This window comes from Bubalus bubalis, chromosome 5, assembly GCF_019923935.1.
Source record: "Bubalus bubalis isolate 160015118507 breed Murrah chromosome 5, NDDB_SH_1, whole genome shotgun sequence".
Taxonomy (NCBI): domain Eukaryota; kingdom Metazoa; phylum Chordata; class Mammalia; order Artiodactyla; family Bovidae; genus Bubalus; species Bubalus bubalis.
Genome location: NC_059161.1, coordinates 4461255 through 4482634, shown reverse-complemented (window position 1 = coordinate 4482634; position 21380 = coordinate 4461255). Strand labels below are relative to the sequence as shown.

The window sequence follows — 21380 nt, the reverse complement described above, 5'->3', positions numbered from 1 at the left end:
TATATCCTGTATATGTCAAAACATATTATTTTAGAAATAATAACCACTTGTCTAGAAGGGATGCTTACTAAAAATGTGAAAAAATAGTAAGTTAATGCAAAACAAACAAACAAAAAAGGTTACCAGTGTGGAATGAAATTTATTAGAGAAGATATCCTATTAGAGAAGCTCAGCCTCTGGTGAGACCTCGAGTGAGACACAGAGAAGGGGCTGGGGAAGACCAGAAGGAAGAGCAGTCGCAGGAGAAGACAGAGGTAGGGGTCAGCTTACAGCGCCAGCAAGCCTCACGTCTCATGAGGCCTCGAGAAAGGTGTCTGGCTCAGCTGCAGCAAGACGACGGTTCCCCCAAAGCACGTCAGAGCACACAGCGAGGATCCGACCCTACGCACAGGAGGCTGCTGCCCTGCAGTGACCATCTGCGTCACTAGATGGCAGACAGGTCTAATTCTAAGGCGAAACGCTGGGTCAGCTGAAACCCGCAGCGGGGCCGAGGGGCTAGGGATAAATAGGCGATGGAGGCAGAGGAGTAGGAAAATACAAGTTTTCAGAGTTTGTAAAATTGAGATGCTTGTAATATATGAGTTTTCTGAAAGTAGGTACTCTTTGTAGTACTGTCCCCATTTTAGAGTCGAAGTGACTGAGGTCCAGAGTGTGACCTGGCTTTTCCCAAGTCGGCAGTACCTCCTGGGCTTACACATTCTGCAGCCTAAGACAAAAAATTACCTGCGTGAAACACGGGAATAAACTATAAAGAGACAACTATACAGAATTGCAATGGCGATACCTTAGAAATACATGGCAGTCTGCAATTGGAAAAGAGGCTTAAAAACACGCATGTTGTAATTTTTACAGGTGGTAAAAGCAGCACAGAGTTAAGTGACTTACTCATGACTTAACTGTGTTAGATGTGTTATTGATCATGCTTTAGATATCTGCTTTACCACGTACTTCGGCAAGCCTTTCCCTACTTTGCGTATCAGGGAACCAAAACCTTAGTGAAGTAACGTATCTTGAGTAAGATCAGACAATAAGTGACCGAGCTAAGGCAGTGTCCTGGCTCCCTGAACAGTGCTCTTCATTATAATTACGCTAGATAAGTCTGTCCTCGGAGACTCAGAAAAAACATATGTCTGAGAATTAACCTGAGAAAGACTTTCTTAAAACGGCAAGTCTTAACCTCAATTTAAAAACAGGTAGTAGTTACAGAAGAATCAACAATGTGACTGTCCAGGTAGATGAAATAGCAGGGTGAAGAGATAAAGAGATTTAATACACTTTTCCAAAGATATTTCTGTCAGGGCAAGAAAGTAAACTGGAAGGTTTTAGCAAGATATGTGTTTGGTGACATCTCATGAATTCGGTGATGAAGGGCTTTTATTATCAGGGTGGCGCTCCTGCCAATGCAGGAGACACTGGCTCAATCCCTGGGTCAGGAAGATCCCTTGGAGAAGGGCATGGCAACCCACTCCAGTGGATTCTTGCCTGCAGAATCCCACGGACAGAGGAGCCTGGCAGGCTACAGTCCATGGGGTTACAGAGTTGGACACAACTGAAGTGACTAAGCACAGCATGTGAGGAGACACAGTGGAACAGAAGTACCGGAATTCTACTACTGAGCAGGTGAGTGTCATGTGAGACTAGCTCAGGAGGAAAGACTCTGGGCCAGATACATCTGCGAGCCTCTCGCCAGCCTCCCAGTCCACAGCCACCTTGCCCTCTCTGCCAGCTTTATTCACTTCGTTCTCTGTCACTCAGCTGTCACCTGATACATACTGTCTCATAAAAGCAGTGTTCTGTGAGTACGTTCCTGCCTTACCAAGTTCTGGAGACCAAGAATCGTATCTTCCAATTCATTTTGCTTCTAACTCCACTTCCATTTTGAATGCAAAAAGCAGTGAAAAAGAATGCCAATTCCTACCACAACAATAAGAAAAGGCTGGGTGATATTTGAAGAAAAAAAAAACAACAACACATTCTTTCTTAAACCTATCAGAATGCTGAGTTGTAAGGCAACCAGTAAAATGAATTCCATAAAGTTACAAGCCCCTCCAAGGAGAGATAAGAGACAGGATCTATTTCATCCTTGGCAAAGCGTGTGCATGTGCACACACACACACACACACACACAGAAGGGCAGCTGGCATAGAAACAGGGGAGAAGAAACATGCTCAAATGTAATAAAGACCATGAATGGACTAACACGTTCGTCTGGAAGAGCTGGGAGTCTCGATGACAAGGGGCGTTTGTGCTCACAAGCTCTTCTCCACAGATAACACCCTGTAATTTCATTTGCCTATCAGGGAACCTGACCGCCCGATGCTGAGGAGAAAGACTGGGCAAGACCAGAGTGTGAAAGCGCTCCACTGCGGGTGTGGGCCTGCAGGGGACAAGCAGGAAGCCCCAATGAGGATCACTGGCTTACACACAGCAGCAGCCTCAGCCCCAAGGCCAGGGGGGAGGCACAGAAGCACAGGCATGCCCAGGGAGGAGCAGGGCCTGTTGGGAACAGGGTCTCCATGGACGCCAAGCAGAAGTCCACCCCCACGAGGGAGGGGCAGGCGGCCCACAAACTGCCCAGGACCAGTTAGAGAGAAAGGGGGTGTGTACACCATGGGGAGGAAGGGGGGTTGATGAGAAGGCCCCACACATAGGCCCCAGGGGGTGTGACCTGTGAAGACCAAATCCGGACCAGAGCACAGAAAACCCCTGGGGTTAGGACCATGTGTCTGGTCAGCAACACACACTAACTGCTGAGGGAGGCGTGGAAACGTCGAGAGAGACTTGTTCGGTGGCTCAGGAGAGAGACTGCTGACAGCTGAGGGTGAAGGAGGAACACAGAAAACCCTCCAGCACCTCCACAGGAAGTACTCCACGGGAAGGAAGTACTCCACGGGAAGGAAGTACTCCACGGGTACTCCACAGGAAGTACCCCACCCACCACAGCCACTTCTGGGGGTGATGTCAACACAAAACCCCGCCCAGCTCAACCTGTGGAGAACCCCACCTCTGACGGATAACATCACAGCATTTCTGGGTGTGAGTACTATTTAACTTCCTCTACTGCTTTTTCACACAGGGGGCCCCATCACTCAACAACCACTACACATAAAAACTGAGAACCAAAAAGAAGGACAATGCACATAAACGGATGGGATGACAGCAGAGAGATGGAATCTATGAGAGTTAAGCTGAACAACAGAAATGTAAAAGATTATATGATATAAAAAATAAAGCATTCTTTGGGCTCACAAGCAATTTGAAACAGGTCAACAAAAATGATCTAAACTGCCATTTCTATACACTAACAATGATCTCTCTGAAAAAAGACAATGCCATTTACAATAGCGTCAAAAACAATAAAATACAAAGAAATAAATTTAAGCAAGGAAGTGAACGATCTATACAACAAAACCTTTAACACATGGATGAAATAAATTGAGAAAGATGCAAATAAATGGAAATATATCCTGTGTTCATGGACATGAAGAGTTAATATTGCTAAAATATTCATTTGACCCAAAGCCATCTATAGGGTCAATGCAATTACTATGAAAATGCCAATGCCATTTTTTATGAAAACTGGAAAAATAATCCTAAAACGTACATGGAACCACAAAAGATGCCACATAACCAAATCGGCCTTAGAAAGAATAAAACTGAGCTAACAAAGCTGGACTTCCTGGTTTCAAACTATATTACAAAGCTATAGTAATCAGAATAGTATGGTATTAGTATGAAGGATACATACATCAATGGAACAGAATCACAAGCCTGGATATAAACTCATGCACTTATGGTCAGGTAACATTTAACAAAGGAGTCAAGAGTACTTAATGGTAGTCTGTATAATAAGTGGTGCTGGGAAAACTGGATATTCACATGAAAAAGAATGAAATTGCATGAATTTAACCTGATATCACTCACAAAATGGCTTCCCAGGAGGTGCTAGTGGTAAAGAACCTGCCTGTAAATGCAGGAGACATAAGAGACATGAGTTTGATACCTGAGTCAGGAAGATCTGCTAGAGGAGGGCATGGTAACCCACTCCAGCATTCTTGCCTGGAAAATCCCATGGACAGAGGAGCCTGGTCACTACAGTCCCCAGGGTTGCACAGTGTTGGACATGACTGAAGCAACTTGGCACACAGGCACATTCAAAAAGTTAACTCAAAATTGGTTAAGGACTTAAATGTAAGATGTGAAACTGTAAGTACTCAGAGAGTAGAAGAAAACATAGGGGAAAGGCCCCCTGTTACTAGTCTTGACAATGATTTTTTTGGATATGACACCAAAAGCACCAGCAAAAAAAGCAAAATCAGCAAGTGGCGCTCCATCAAGCTAAACACTTCTGCCCAGCAAAATAAAACACCACAAAACGCAAGTTTCCCCACTCTCATGGGATGGAAGAAAGTATTTGCAAATCATGTATCTGATAAGGGATTAACATACAGAATATATAAGAAACTCATACAACCCGAACAATAACAATGGCAAAAGTCATAAATATCTGATTAGAAAATTGACAGACGACTTGAATAGACATTTTTCCAAAGAAGACAGACAAATGGCCATGAAGTACTTTGAGGAGGTGTTGAACATCACTCATCAGGAAAAAGCCAATCACGACCACAGTGAGATGTCACTTCACGCCTGTTAGAAGGACCAGCATCAAAGAGACAAGAGGAAACAAAAGCTGAAGGATGGCGTGGAGAAAAGGGAGCCCTTCCCACTGTTGGTGGGAATGGAAGTCAGCATAGCGATAACAGAAAACAGCACCGAGTTTCCTCTAAAGACAGAAACCAGTCACCACGTGAGCAGCAGCCCCACTCCAGGGTATTATCAGAAGGAAGTGAGATCATTGTCTTGTGGAGATCCCCGTGTTCCCTGCAGGACTACTCAACAGCTAAGATACGGAAACAACTCAAGTGTCCATCGGTGGATGAACAGATAAGAGAAAATGCCGTACTTATGTATGCAGTGGGATACCGTTCGGCCATAGAAAGAACGAAATCCTGCTATTTCTGACAGCGTGGATGAACCTGGAGGGCGTTATGATAAGTCAGTCCTACAGAGAAAGACAAACATTGCATGACCTCATTTACATGCGGAACCTAAAACAGCTCAACTCTTAGAAAGTAGCCTGCTGGTTACCGGGGCTGAGAACCAGGTGGAGGGGTTGCTGGGGAGCTGTGGTCAAAGGTTACAAACCTGCCCTTACCAGATGAGCAAGTCCAGGGACTTACAGAGCAGAGGGACCACGGTTCGCAGTGCCACGCTGGGCACCTGAAAGCTGCAAGAGGGATCCTCACTATCACCCCAGTAAGTGAAGGGGAGTTAACGTGAGGCGAGGGACGTGTGAACTAACCTTACTGTGGTCAACACGTCCCACTATGCACGTGTACGAAACTTCAAATGGAAAACACAAACTGAATCACAAAGGGAAAGCGGGGAGGGATTAACAAACACAAACTCCAGAAGAGCCAAGGGCCGCGGGGGACCCTCAGCAGGCCCAAGTCCTGCTCCGCACACGGGCGGCCGCTCGCTGCCCCAGGGCAGGTGCTGCAGTCGCAGGCGGGCCAGGACAGCACCCCTGAACTGAGCAAGCGGCCCGCGGGTGCTGTAAGAACAGGTTCCATCACGGCACTAACTGGAATTTCTGCAGGGGATCTATGTGGGCGTGAACAGAAGTAGCTTCGTTGTACCGACGTTAAGGCTAAGAGGCTAGAAGAGGGTAGGAAAGTGGCTCAAATTCAAGTGCCACGTGAGAGGCCAGGCCGGTTTCCTGGTTTTCCGGTCTTTCTGGTTTCCGGTCCAGGTCTGTAATACTCCAAAACTTGAGATCTTGACACTCCCACATGGGGTCTTCCTGGTCAGTGAAGAGGGTGATGTTAAGGCGTGAACAGGAGGAGTGAATAGGTCAGTGAAGGAGCGTTTGTCTGAGTTGGTCTATGACGGTCATTTACAGGTCATCAACAGAGGCAAGTGACCCAGTCCGAGCACGTGGTGGTGATCAGAAGCAGCACAGGACCCTGGAGGCTGTAAACCAGCCACCGCAGGTACTCAGGTCGCTTTCTGTGGATCTTAATGTGATACACACTCCACGAGGGTGCTGTCCACACTTGGCCCACCCTACAGTACGAACTGCATCCATGGACGCTTACTTTAATTAACATCGTTATTAAGTTGAGAACCACTCTAGAATTAGACCAAAGAAATCGTCACATTAGATTTCAGAGACAGAATAATTTGAATTCAGAACAGACCCTGGGACAGAAGTCCTTTTACTGATGTCAGCAAGTTCCCTCAGGTGGTTCTGACTTTCTTTAGGAAGTTCAGTTTGGCAAAAGAGTGTCTCAAAATCTTCTAGAAACACAGTGCTTTAGAATTCGCCTCTCCAGGGCTGATCAGAGATGACGTGAAAACCTTTCCAATGGCCTCACCGGCTAAAGGACCCTCTCTCCCCACCATGGTTACTGGCTGAGGGTCTTGTCCTGAGCTCACATGCAACATGGCTCGGAACAATTAGACCAGCTTTTTAGGACTGTCCAAATACCAAGTAACTTGTTCACTATAAGTATTTTTAAATACAATGTCTCATTATTTTTATCTTCTTTAATATTTCACGAGGCAAATTTTGAGAGAGATTTTGCAACTTTTCCATTCTGAAAGATTATTGATTAGTGTAAAAACAAGAGGTTGTAGAAGACTATTAAAACATTATTCTCAAAGCTAAATAAATAAGTTAATAAATAAATAATCCTTTGATAAATGGCAAACTATTTGCAATTTCACTTTTGCTGACAGGGGTTCAATAGCTCCACATTTTAAAAGGTTTCTTGGCACACAGCGAGTCCATGCTATTTTCAATATAACCTAGCATTTGATTGCTTTCACCAGCTGAAGAGAAGATGATGATTCTAGCTAGAACAAGCAGCTAAAAAGTTGGCAGTGATTAGCAGAAATATTTCCAACCACCTTAATAAACTATGTTTGTAAAAAAGTACATGGTGAAGGAATAATGTATCTAATTTATAAAGTAACTATAGCTGGACTATACTTCTCAGGTCACCATATCCACACATAATAAGCATAAATGTGTGTGTATGTGTGGAGTCACCAAACGGTTTCAGTATTGAGGGCAGCAAGACTCTAAGCAGAAACTGCAATTCTATCTGGGTTTCAAAAGCGTTATTTTACAAATGTCAGAGCCTGATGAAGGCCAAGCAGGATGAGAGTGTGGCACAATCGCCAGGGTTGGACTCGAGCACTGGAAAGACCGTGAAGAACTTTGAGATAAGGTAGTCCTGTTGTGTAACTCGTTAAGATATTTATCTACTATGCTAGTATTTTATGTTCTGCACCAGGAAATAGAACCATGTGTAACAGACATAAATCCAGCTCCAATTATAATCAGGCCCCATAATACTCTGAAGCGGCACATCTATTGCCACTCCTGACAGTTTCTCTCTCCTGGGGATGCTAGCCGGCAGCAGCAGGAACCCCCTACAAAGACAAGACTGGCTTTTCTTTTCATCGACACTAACACTGATCTCTGACCAACCTGAAAAGCAGTTCTAACACACAAAACGGGAAGACAACCACCATTTCCGTACCGCAGGATGCCTAGGGAAAAAATAAGAATCTGTCTATAAAATTTGGAATAGAGAGCTGCCGTCATTTTCACCAGAAGCCCTTAAAATAATTAAAGATTCACAAGAAGAGAGTAAAACGGAACAGAGAGATGTCTGTGGTGTGATTACGGATGTGAGTTCTAGAATGGTCCTGAAAATGAAAGTGTTAGTCTCTCAGTGGTGTTCAACTCTTTGTGACCCTATGGACTGTAGACCCCCAGGATCCTCTATCCATGGAATTCTCTAGGCAAGAATACTGGAATGGGATTTCACTTTCTCCTCCAGGGGATCTTCCTGACCCAGGGATCAAACCCACGTCTCTTGCATTGGCAGGTGGATTGTTTACCATCTGAGCCACGAGGGAAGCTCAATTTAAATTTAAGATTAAGCTCAAGATAAATTTATGTATCTTTGTTTTTGTCTCAAGACTGTGATAAGTGACACAGCCAATTTTGGCAATAAATCTGAAGAGTAAAATTATAACATTAAAAAGGTACATTTCAACCTAAAAAGATCTCATAGAATACAGGGAACATTGTCATCTGTCTTTATAATATACTAGGTATTGTTCATTTTAGAAATGAAGTCCTGGCCAGTTGGTGAAAGGAGGAGTTGGTTTTGAATTATTTCTTTGAAAAGATAATGTTCTTGAACAATTTTATGACAATATAAAATTTTCAAATGTGTATTTGATTGTGTCTCCAAAAGAGAGTGGCAAATCTTATAAACTTATGTCTGTGCAACCATCTTCTTCAAGGAAAGAAAACATTACATGAACTCACTAGAGGGCACCCTTGTCGCCCATAGCTGAGGTTTTGGGGGTTAGGGTGGGGGCACAGATGTTAACTGTAATCAAATTTGACATGTTCAAAATTAATATTATTTCAACAGAAAACGACAGAGAAAAATAACTTTATTTAAATCAACAATAGGGTACCCAAATTTTCAAACTGAACTTAAAATATCAATTTTATAGATTAGTGACATTACTATAAACTAGACCAAATAGATGCTATACACACACACACACACACAAGTCACTCAGTCGTGTCCGACTCTTTGCGACCCCATGGATTGTAGCCCACCAGGCTCCTCGGTCCATGGGATTTTCCAGGCATGAATACTGGAGTGGGTTGCTGTTTCCTTCTCCAGGGGATCTTCCTGACCCAGGGATCGAAGCCGGGTCTCCCGCATTGTAGGCAGATGCTTTACCGTCTGAGCTACCACGGAAGTCCATGTGAAAGTCTATGTGAAAGAGTAACTTTTGGACAAAGACTGCTAAGCCATGATTCATGTAGGCAGTACTTCTTATGGGCATCTTTTAGTAGAAACACATTTAAGCTATTTTTAAAAAATATTTTATCATTTGAAACTCTCAGACTTTAATACTTTTCTAATCCTTTCTGATCACTTTAATTCAACATTTTACCTTAATCATAGTAACACAATTCTCAGTACTGAACCAAAGTAAACAGAGTGCTAAAAACAAAAAATTAATGGCTTTTCTGGCTTAACATGATTTGGTTAAACTTATTTTTATTTCTTGGTAAGATTTATATTAAGTATTTTTTCCGAATACCTGGCCCTCCTCCTTCACAACCTAGTTCCTCCCCCTTCCCCTGAGGTCACAATTATTCTTCTCATTGTGATTTACAATCTCTTTTTTCTTGCCCAGAAGAAGCAAGAGGCTACCTCCCTCTAAACCGGTGACTCTGCCATTTCTTTCTTGACCGATAAAGCAAAGCTATTCAATGGACTGCATTTTCGAAAGATCCCAACAAGTGTGTCATTTTCTGAAATCTATTATGTCACTTGAGCAAGAGACACTGTCCTTAATTACACTGATTTTATCCCTGGGTTCTATTGAATTTCAATGATGATGAGTGTGTCATAAAACACTATAAGCCACACCCTACTAGTGTGGATATCCCACCATTCATTAAGCTTAGGAACTAATAAGCAAGAGAATCTAAGTTTTTATTTTTTCCTGTTAATTTCACAGAAACGATTTCATTGGCAGGATTTTAAAACATGAGATTTACTCTGTGTAAAATGTAAACCACCTGCCTGCTCATATTTAAAACATGCTTACACACGGGGATTTAAATTCCCATTCAACTGAAATGTGGCTTTGAAATGCCTTACCTGCAAGCCTCCACAGGCCAGAAAGGCATATGCAACTTCTAAGCATGTTCTTTAAAGATGAGATTACATTACTCATCAATTATAAAATGGGCTCACTGCTGCTGTGCTGTATTCCAAATCCACTAGGAAGATTTACAAACCAATAAAAACATAAAGACTCAAAAAGACAGCAATTGCATTTGAAGTGTACGTTATCACCTTTTATAACGGGCAAAAAAAAAACCGGAAAATCATGTAGACTGTATATTATGGCATAAACATCTTCCTTATTTCTGCATTCAAAAGAACTTTTCTATCTTGGACTACTAGCCTGTGAATGTATTTGAAAAACAGAGTAAGTGGCCGCTAATTTAATAGTAGCTGGTCCATTAGGAGGAATTACGCCTGTTGAGTGTATTTGTAAACACTGTGTTTGGGTTTAAGTCTTGACTGCATTCCAAGCGTGGGTATTTGTCAACAGTCACACAGCTTACGGTACAAATGCAAAAATAACCTTCCAGTCATGCTTCCTCACGCAGCTCTTACATAATTAACTAGATGGGCTGAAAATAAACCTGAGGGGATTGCCACTTGGCCCAGACTTGAAATAGTTAAGAGTGGTATATGTGCCGGGGTTTTAATGGGGCTGAACAGAAAGCCTCGACCTCCACTTTCACCTGATTTTACTGTGCTGGCTTTGCTTGCTTAGGGCCATCCATCTGTTAAGGTTGACGCGTCATACAGCGACACTCCTGCTCACTGTTCACCGGGCCAGTGTTGTGTGTGTGTGTGTGCACGCGCACACACCTGTGAGGCACACAGACAACACACATTACAATGACCGGAGAAGTTAAAAATGGCTAATATTATTAAATGTGGAGCAGTATCTTAGGTTCATATAAATTTTGCATATGACTTAATTTCTCATTCTTAGAAAATTCCAATGCATTTTTACAAGCCAGCACTTTAAAACATAATTGTAGATGACAGACTTGGTCTAGACATTGTTCGGTAAGTCTGCAGTGTTTTGTTCTAAAATGAAGCAGATGAAAGGAGGTGGGGCTGCAGTCGAGAACAGCGCGGCTCCGACCATGACTGTGGCCGTATTCTCCCTGGACACGACTGGGCCTGTTCTCAGTAAAACCAGAGGAGGAGGCTCTCCCTGGAGCCCTGTTAGTCTGGGGCTGCTGCCCGAACTGTCATCTGCACACAAAAGGGAAGAGGGCTGGGGTTCACAAACGGGAAGCCTAATTGGGAGAGCTCCATGGCTGTACCCTTGACATTTATTTAAGCCTCATCAACAAAACGGGAAATAACCCTACTAATTAGCAGACCAACACACAAATTACTGTTTGCTGGGAGTAGATATAGACTCACAATCCATTTCAAAATTAAGCTAAGTAACAGAAGCTTTAAACAACACACATTTTAGTTTCTGCTCTTTGCTATAGCACACGGATTATAAATTTTGATTTTTTTTTTTACTTTAAAATACATTCTTAGAATTTAAATGACCCAAATCTCATTTTCCTCTTCTGAAAAATGGATAAAGTGTTGCAGTTACACAAGTCTGCCTGGAAAACTGGAAACAGGAGGTTCTTCATATAGTCGAGACTGACTTCTCAAATGGATAAGCAAACAGATGAGGAGTGGATGAGTCAAGTCCACATTCTTTGTATTGATAATCTGACAATAAAATGACACTTAACGTTTTGGGAACTTACAAGCCAAGAGACTTCTTGGTCAAAATAAATAAATAAATAAATAAAAAGCTGTGTATTTTTTTCCAAATCATGAACTGGGATCTAAGGGCATCTCTAGTTAGAATGAAGACAGATAATCTTAGGGTCCACAGTGACTGCAGGATTGTCATTAGTGACTCTGGGAGTAACCGAGAGAGAAGAGAGTCAGATGTACCACTGCTACAGAGGACCTGAAGCTCAACAAGCGTGTCTGTGTACGAATAGACAGCGGCCGACTGCTCAGTGCCTCTTGTATCAGATACTCTATATACATTGTCTATGATGGCTGCAGCACCCTAGGGAGATAGCGTGTATCATTACTATCATTTCACAAATGCAAAAACGAAGGCTTGGGGCTTCCCAGGTGGCGCAGTGGTGAAAGAATCCACCTGCTAAATCAGGAGATGCAAGAGACACGGGTTCGATCCCTGGGTGGAGAACATCCCCTGGAGGAGGAAATGGTAACCCACTCCAGTGTTCTTGCCTGGAGAATCCCATGGACAGAGAAGCCTGGCGGACCACAGTCCATGGAGTTGCAGAGTTGTGTTTGGCTCCATGCTACGTGCCAGTACCTTTCTTAAAGTCCAGTCTTTCTGGCTGTAAGGTCCATACCCCTGTCAATAACAGCTCCTCCTCTGCGAGCACCCTCTCCATGCAAAGGCAGGAGACTCGTGGCCGGGGAGTCACGCTCCAGAATCAGTCCGTCTGCTTTTCCATCCAGAGGACAAGGTGTTTGGATGGCATCACTGACTCAATGGACATGAGTCTGTGCAAACTCTGGGAGATAGTGAAGGACAGGGGAAGCCTGGCATGCTGCAGTCCATGGGGCTGCAAAGAGTCAGACAAGACAGCGACTGAACAACAACAACTCTGCTATTTAATACTGTAGAACTTTGGGCACATTTCTTAACCTCTCTGCTCCCAGTTTCTAAATCTGAAAAATCATGGGTAAAAAAAAAGTTCTCACTCTCACTTGGGTTGTTGGGAGTTTTAAACTAATCCTGTCGTACACACAAACACAGACACACTCTGCTAACCAAGGAACCACCCCTGCTCCTCCTGGTTGCCAAGGCTGCTCGAGCACACTTCAATATCACTTCAACTCTGTAACAACTCAGGTTTGGGAAACAGTAGTAAAAACATCAAAATTATCTGGATCACCAAATCCCACAGGTCTCTGGAGAATCTTGCTTTCAGGTACCTGAATTTACTACCCAGCCAGTCTTAAGAGAACCTAGTCATGTGAACACTCGAATGGAAGAGGCTGCCAGGCACAGGCCAGGACTAACAGGAGAGAGAGGAGGCACAGGAGGGAGGAGAGAGTGAATTCTGCAACAGGGCTGTTTCTGCTTGCAGCCTCTCCGTGTCTTTAAGCAGTTCAACTCTCACGTGAAAGGGGAAGCCACAGCCAGGAAGCTGGGAGTGGGGAGGGGGTGTTTCCGAGGGAGGCTCTGATGAGCCTGAGCCCCGCCCATCCATCACGAGGCTGCACTGGACCCTGTCTCTCCAAACGGGGATGCCCATCTCCCCTGGGTGCGCCCTCTCCACTGTGAGCATCCGGTCCCAGGTCCCCGGATGGTGTGAGCCTGCTTGAAGGCTTTCTAAGGGAGCTATGGGGTTTTTCCTGTTGTTCACGTCAGAGGCTAAGCACAGGAAGGGGGCTTAGCTGCTTACTACACTTGGTCACTGCAGTGAATCTTATCTAAGTGAATTTTAATTCTTTATTCACAATTCTTTGTAAGATATTAATTTACTGTTGGAAATAGGTGGAATGTAGATGAGATAAACGTTAGTGTCTCTCACATATTTACTTATATCTAGATTCTTTCTTTTACCACATCTAACCATTCTCAGAATTGCTTCTGTATTTAACTGAGAGTCTTAATGTGCTCAGATCTGACCGTTACAACTTGGAGGGCTGGGCGTGAGAGACGTGATGATTTGGGGAATCATTACAGAGTAAGAGACACATGATTCTATCATCAGCTTTCTGTCTCCTCCACAAGATACTGCATCATATTTTGATTACATCAATGAAGCTGGATTATCTCCAAGAAGTGAACTGAGGAAGCGTCTGCAGTATCAGACCACAAAGAGAAGGCAGCAGACGGTGCCTGCTCCCTCCGGATGTCTGTGCCCAAATGCAAATACTGTACCCTAAGGTCCTTTTGTTTGTGTGCGTGGCCCATCTCCTGGGAGAATGGAGGCCACAGCAGCCCATCACGTAGGCTGACCTTGACCTTAACCAAGCTTCAGGTTTGTGGGACAAAGATCCAGCCTCTTACGACCCCAAAATATAGATGGTTCTTTTTTCTTTCTTTGCAAAGATGACTTTTTGGAAAATAGCATTATAAAGCAATTAGAAATAGCAAAAAATCCCTTGAGATACTGTCACAATCCTTAGAACCCCTTCTCCGTTCACAGACACCCTCCCAGCACCCCTGGTAACATCGTCTCCCCGCATCCCATCCCTCAACGGTGAGAGCAGACGGAGCCCAAGACTAATGCCTGGTCTTCACGTGCTTGATTATTTTCTTCAACAAGAACGTGGACTTGGGAACTGTGGTCCATTTCTTGTAGTTGTGTGAACTGAAGGCCTGCAAGCTCAGTGACGGGGCAGAGAAGCTGAGAAAGCCGATGTACAGAAGGCATGGCACTCAAACGTGCAGAGCACAGACCAGGCGAGCGGAGACCAAGACTGAGCTTCCAGGCTGCGCGGGTCCTGCCCAGGGCCCACACACTCCTGCACTCGGCTGTCCTAAGGAACAGGGGGATGCTCACATACACGCCCTGCTGCTGTCCTACTCCACATGCGCTTGTGTGTGTTTCCTAATGCCATGAGATTAGAGACAGAATTCAGACCGGGGCTGGATGACAGTCTCAACTAGAGTGTACCATGGTCTACTTTTACAAATAAGCTGCTGACCACAAGTTGGCTACCATTTCAGAGCACAATTAACTATCAGCTCAGAGAAGTAAAATTGGTACTGCAAGAAAACATGCATTCTGGCAGCTTTGGGGAAAAAATAGTAACGGTGGAAAGTAACAAGGAAAAACACTGCCAAAGGGCTCAAAATTTACCTCTTTTGTTAGTGTGTGAATCTAAAACTAAACAATCAAATTTCAATTATATAAAAATACAATCAAAAGGTGAAATTGTAATAAATACTGGGATGCAAGTGGTTAGAAATATAAACAAAAAATTTAGCTGTGAAAGTACATATAGAGAGATATGTGTCTACTTGTAAAATGGGACAGATACATACATATACAGTGGCTGCACACATTACCCGAAACTCATATTTATCCCCCATAAAGTAAAGACAGTTATTCAGACATTATCAGTATCTGCACAATAAATCTAAATATGCTGGCTTAACAAATTCTTATATACCAAGAAGGAAAATAAAACTATAATTCGTAAAAGAACAAGCCCTACTTCTTTTAATTCTTGTTAAAGTCATGTCATGTCATGTCTACCTGAAAACCATAAAATGCCGATTAATGAATGCAGATAACTGTACTAATGATACTATGATAACGCCATGACTATTCAAGGTAAGTGTGCAATGAATATAAGCTATTATCCTGTAAAGTTTTCTATAACTTAATATAATTTTCTCTATCAGAAACTGTGTCTCTAAAAATTCAAAGAAAACAAAAACAGAAATAAGTCACATATTTTCTAATTAAATTATCATAAAAATCAGATCAGATCAGATCAGTCGCTCAGTCGTGTCCGACTCTTTGCGACCCCATGAATCGCAGCACGCCAGGCCTCCCTGTCCATCACCAACTCCTGGAGTTCACTGAGACTCACGTCCATCGAGTCCACGATGTCATCCAGCCATCTCATCCTCTGTCATCCCCTTCTCCTCCTGCCCCCAATCCCTCCCAGCATCAGAGTCTTTTCCAATGAGTCAACTCTTCGCATGAGGTGGCCAAAGTACTAGAGTTTCAGCTTCAGCATCATTCCTTCCAAAGAAATCCCAGGGCTGATCTCCTTCAGAATGGACTGGTTGGATCTCCTTGCAGTCCAAGGGACTCTCAAGAGTCTTCTCCAACACCACAGTTCAAAAGCATCAAATCTTCAGTGCTCAGCCTTCTTCACAGTCCAACTCTCACATCCATACATGACCACAGGAAAAACCATAGCCTTGACTAGACAGACCTTTGTTGGCAAAGTAATGTCTCTGCTTTTGAATATGCTATCTAGGTTGGTCATAAACTTTCCTTCCAAGGAGTAAGTGTCTTTTAATTTAATGGCTGCAATCACCATCTGCAGTGATTTTGGAGCCCAGAAAAATAAAGTCTGACACTGTTTCCACTGTTCCCCCATCTATTTCCCATGAAGTGGTGGGACCGGATGCCATGATCTTCATTTTCTGAATGTTGAGCTTTAAGCCAACTTTTTCACTCTCCACTTTCACTTTCATCAAGAGGCTCTTGAGTTCCTCTTCACTTTCTGCCATAAGGGTGGTGTCATCTGCATATCTGAGGTTATTCATATTTCTCCCAGCAATCTTGATTCCAGCTTGCGTTTCTTCCAGTCCAGCGTTTCTCATGATGTACTCTGCATAGAAGTTAAATAAACAGGGTGACAATATACAGCCTTGACGAACTCCTTTTCCTATTTGGAACCAGTCTGTTGTTCCATGTCCAGTTCTAACTGTTGCTTCCTGACCTGCATATAGGTTTCTCAAGAGGCAGGTCAGGTGGTCTGGTATTCCCATCTCTTTCAGAATTTTCCACAGTTTATTGTGATCCACACAGTCAAAGGCTTTGGCATAGTCAATAAAGCAGAAATAGATGTTTTTCTGGAACCCTCTTGCTTTTTCCATGATCCAGCGGATGTTGGCAATTTGATCTCTGGTTCCTCTGCCTTTTCTAAAACCAGCTTGAACATCAGGAAGTTCACAGTTCACATATTGCTGAAGCCTGGCTTGGAGAATTTTGAGCATTACTTTACTAGTGTGTGAGATGAGTGCAACTGTGTGGTAGTTTGAGCATTCTTTGGCATTGCCTTTCTTTGGGATTGGAATGAAAACTGACCTTTTCCAGTCCTGTGGCCACTGCTGAGTTTTCCAAATTTGCTGGCATATGCCATGTTAAAAAAACCCCAAAGATTTAAAAAATTAAATATGAGAAGCTAAAGGTAATTTTCTTAATTTAAAACTGTTATTTAAGATAAGCATCCCTCCAATTTAAGTGTTCTCTTTTTATTGTAAAGCATCCTACAGTTAACAAAGATTCCCATATTTTTTTCACAACAAAGTCCAGGATGCACACATAGTTCCAGGCAGGATAAATCCAATGAACATGCTGAGATACAAAGAAATCAAATTTACAAAAATTAAAGACAAAAAAATTTTAAAAGCAACAAGGGAAAAACAACAAATAATATACAAAGGAACTCCCATAAGATTATCAGCTGATTTTTCAGGAGAAACTCTGCAGGCCAGAAGGGAGTGGCATGATATATTTAAAGTGATGAAAGGGAAGAACCTACAACCAAGAATACTCTACCCAGCAAGGCTCTCATTCAGAGATGGAGAAATCAAAGCTCTACAGACAAGCAAAAGGTAAGAGAATCCAGCACCACCAAACCAACTTTGCAACACATGCTAAAGAACTCTAGGCTGGAAAAAGACCGGCAACTTAAAACAACCTTGTACATATGTAGACTGCTATACCAATACCTCACAGGAACAACAAACCTCAAAATTACAATAGATACACACACAGAAAAGTAAAAGCAACCCAAACACAACACTCAAGATGGTGATCAAGCCACAAGAGAAGAAAACAAAAGAGGAAGAGAAGGAAAAAGACCTACAAAAACAAACCTGAAATGCTTAATGACAATAGGGAGACACATATCAGTAATTACCTTAACCGTAAATAGACCAATGGTCCAACCAAAAGACACGGACTGGCTGAACGCATACAAACACAAGACCCGTATATATGCTGTCTACAAGAGACTCACTCACCTCAGACCTAGGGACGCATATAGATTGAAAGTGAGGGGATGGAAGAAGGTACTCCGTGCAAATGGAATCAAAAGAAAGCTGCAGTAGCCATTCTCATAGCGGACAAAACAGACTTTAAAATAAAGACTGTTGTAAGGTTCAACAACAACAAAAACACTACATAATGATCAAGGAATCAATTCAAGAAGGAGATAAAACAATTGTAAATATATATGCACCCAACACAGGAGCGCCTCAATATATAAGGAAAATAGTAACAACCATAAAGGGAGAAACCGATAGTAACAGTGATAGTGGGGGACGTTAGCACCCTACTTTCATCAACAGACAGAACATCCAGGCAGAAAATCAACCTTAAATGACCAGTTAGACCAGGTGGTCTAAAGTATAAATAAAAGCATTCCACCCAAAAGCACGCTCTTCTCAGGCACAGGTGCGGTGTTCTCTATGACTGACCACGTGCTGGGCCACAAGGCGGGCCTTGGGAAAGTTAAGAAGATTGAAATCATATCAAGCATGTTTTCTGATCACAACACTGTGAGATTAAAAATAAATTACAGGAAAAAGCTATAAAAATCACAAACGTGGAGGCTAAACAATATGCTACTAAACAACCAATGGATCACTAAAGAAATCAGAGAAGAATTCAAAAATCTATCATGTTTTATACACACACACACACACATACATATACATATGATCTAAGTGCTCCAACATTAAAGCCGTAAACATTTTGGTTAAGTTTTTAAGCTATCAAAGTTTGAGAACAGACAAACGGGAAGTGAACGTTCTAATGATGGGAGAAGAATTAAGAAAGTGATTGCAAACCCATCATTAATTTACAAGTTTATGAATGTGTTCCAGTTAACAGGGGGAGCCAGAAAAGGCTCCTAACCCTGTGAGAAAATTATTTCATTGAAAGGCTTGTTTCAAGTCACAGAACGAGCATTCACTGCCAATACGGTGCAATTGAGCCATACTAACGTATGAAAATGTAAGCTTAACAAATAGATAAATCATAGGGAAAGCATTTTGTATGTTATAAAAACAGACCCTTAAAGCAGAGAACTTTTAAGTTTTTCCACAATACCTAGGAAAGTACCTGATACATAATAGCTGTTGAATGACCGAATGAACAAGTCTTCTTTACAAAGGCTGAGGTTCTAGAGCACAGCCTCGCGGCCCTTCCCCGTCCCGAAGATGCAGGGAGCACTGCACTGAGTCTGGGGAGCCAGGGAAGCCACCTGCACACAGAGGTGAGCACCCATCCGGCCCGGCCACTCATTACAAGACACAGGGCGAGCGATGTGACCACGGGCGGTCAGCGTCCTCATGTGTAACCTGGTGGCTGTGATAAATGAAGCTTTGCAGCTGCTTCAAGTTCAATGGTTTCTTAACTTTAATCCACTCATAACTCCTTTCAAAAGGCAGTTTTCTAAGACCACTTAAAGTATGATGTGGTGTGTGCAATTTTTGCTTCTTAAAATCCTACAGAAGCACACTTATGATGCAAAATCAGAGACACACACACACACGGCTCTGATCCCGGACACATTCCTACTTTAGGACAGTACATGAAGTAGCATTAGGTGGAAGCAGAAGCTTTAAACTACTAACAGCAAACAAAACATCTAACTTTAGAAAAAGACAGACATACATTATTCCATGTTCTAATTTCTACAGAGTACTCTAGTGGTCAAATCCCCATGTATGAGGTTCACCTTACTTTGTAGTAAAGGACGCCATCATTAAGCTGCCCCCACTCCTGGGCATCCACACGTGGCCCTGTCTCCCCGCACTCACCATGAGGCCACGACCCAGTGACGGGCAGGCAGACTGGTACGTGGACGCTGGGCTCACAGGCCCCTTGCACCTGCCTAGACTCCGCCTACTCATACTGACCATCATCATCACAGAATTTCTTACCATATGATAAAAATAAAAACTCAATGGGTCCAAAATCCTTCCTGAAGAAATCACTGAAATTAACATAATATCAGACTGTGGGAGACAGGAGGTTAGTAAACCCTCTCACCTGGGAAAGCTTATGCCTGGCTAGGTTTGCTCCCCTCTCGCCATGTAACGTGTAAACGGGCGTGTATTGCACGGAACCGGAACAAGTCCCATAGTCGTCCTCGTTTTCCTGCACCCGAAGAGATACACGAGTGGTTATTCTAAAGTACTCATTTCATTACTAAGGTTTTTCAATTAATAGACAGTATCTGATACAGTATGGTAAAACCAATACAATATTGTAATTAACCTCCAATTAAAATTAAAAAATGTATATTAAAAAAATAGTATCTGATACAGATGCAAATAACAAAATTAACACTTGGAGTGTAAGTTTAAAAAAGCTATTTAGGAAGAAAATGCATTTTTATATATTATTAACTAAAAACCTCCAAAATAATCTCTGACTTTTTTGAACAATTTGAATAGAGTTTATATGAAGCCCATTCACGCTCCAGTACTACAATGAAAGTTTTAAATAGTTTCTTCTCTCCAGAGGTAGAAATTTAAAACATAACTGATAAAATCTTCAAAAATATACTATGTAATCAACTCAAACACATATACACATACCTATACCTATTCACATATATGTGACATTCATAGATTCAAATACACCTCCTTTGTACATTAAGAACATGCTTCAATTTAAAATAGCTACTATTGGAAAGATCCGGTAAAGCCCAATGATGACATTCCTGCCTTAATTCTGCACCAGAGATCATCTTTAAAAAAAAAAAAAAAGTCTCAGCTTGAAGCAAGAATTTCAATTTTGATATCAAGGCAATCAACTTTATGAAGACATACACCCAGTTAAAGCACCTTTGAAGCTCTCACCACCTCTGTGATAAAATATGCAAACGGTAAAGAGATTGTTCAGGGGGTGTGTACAGAATGGCAGATAGCTGCCATGGGGCTTGTTATGAAAAATGCATCCTTGAACAAAGAGGCTAAGCACATTTCAAAAGTCATTAAAAACATAAACCCCATGTGATTTGTGCAGGATAAGCTTCACACTAACACAGGAACTGAGGTGGAATGCGACGCGCTGGACGCACCTTGTGTCTAAGCTTGCTCTTCACCTCCTTTATCCCCTGCTTTGCGTGATTCTTGGCCTGGAAAACGACAACACCGGTGTCTGCTCAGCGCAGTTCCATCAAGTTTAAGGAATAAGTGTACAAGGTCCCACTGAATGAAAATTACTAACTTGTCATGTTACACAGAAAAAGAAGAACCTATCATCTAAAACTCTGTTTTCAGGGACCCATTCTACCCACTATTACACCTGAATGAGGTGGGGAAAGCATCAGTCTGTTTGCACAGGGATCATCCAAAGGCTAGCAGTTAGCCTACTCTGCCTCTGAGGCTATTAAAAACACCAGAGACCACGAGATGGCCATTGCCTAGCCATAACTTGGCCTGACAAATGGGGAAGGAAAAGAGAAAGCATGTCACAGCAGCGGGGTATTTTTGGGCAAACGTTTGGACTTTAAGAAATCCCTGCAATGATGCAGGAGACCCAGGTTTGATCCCTGGGTTGGGAAGATCCCCTGAAGGAAATGGCAACCCACTCCAGCATGCTTGCCTGGGAAATCCCATGGACAGAAGAGCCTGGTGGCCTGCAGTCCATGGGGTCGCAAAGCAAGTTTTCCTGAATCCCAATCAGCTCCTAAGAATCTCCTACAGAGACAGAGGCACAGACACAAGTGCCCAAATAGAGGGAGGCCCACAGGCCCCGTGGAGCACAGAAAAGGCAGAGAAGCCTTGTGGTGGGGCTGAGGGACTTTTTTTGATGAGAACTAAAAGATTCTGATGCTGGGAGGGATTGGAGGCAGGAGGAGAAGGGGACGACAGAGGATGAGATGGCTGGATGGCAT

General features: G+C 42.8%; 1 protein-coding gene across 6 annotated transcripts in view; it reads right to left on the bottom strand.

The window, feature by feature from the left end:
• Positions 1 to 21380, bottom strand: part of DENND1B (DENN domain containing 1B) — a 279905-nt gene that overhangs the window by 17343 nt on the left and 241182 nt on the right. For all 6 annotated transcript variants that reach the window (XM_025285317.3, XM_025285321.3, XM_025285318.3 and 3 more), the window contains 2 exons: positions 20562 to 20618; positions 19526 to 19633 (listed from right to left, as the gene is read on the bottom strand). In XM_025285317.3, the coding sequence (XP_025141102.3) occupies positions 19526 to 19633; positions 20562 to 20618 (165 nt within the window). The remainder of the gene's footprint in view (positions 1 to 19525; positions 19634 to 20561; positions 20619 to 21380) is intronic.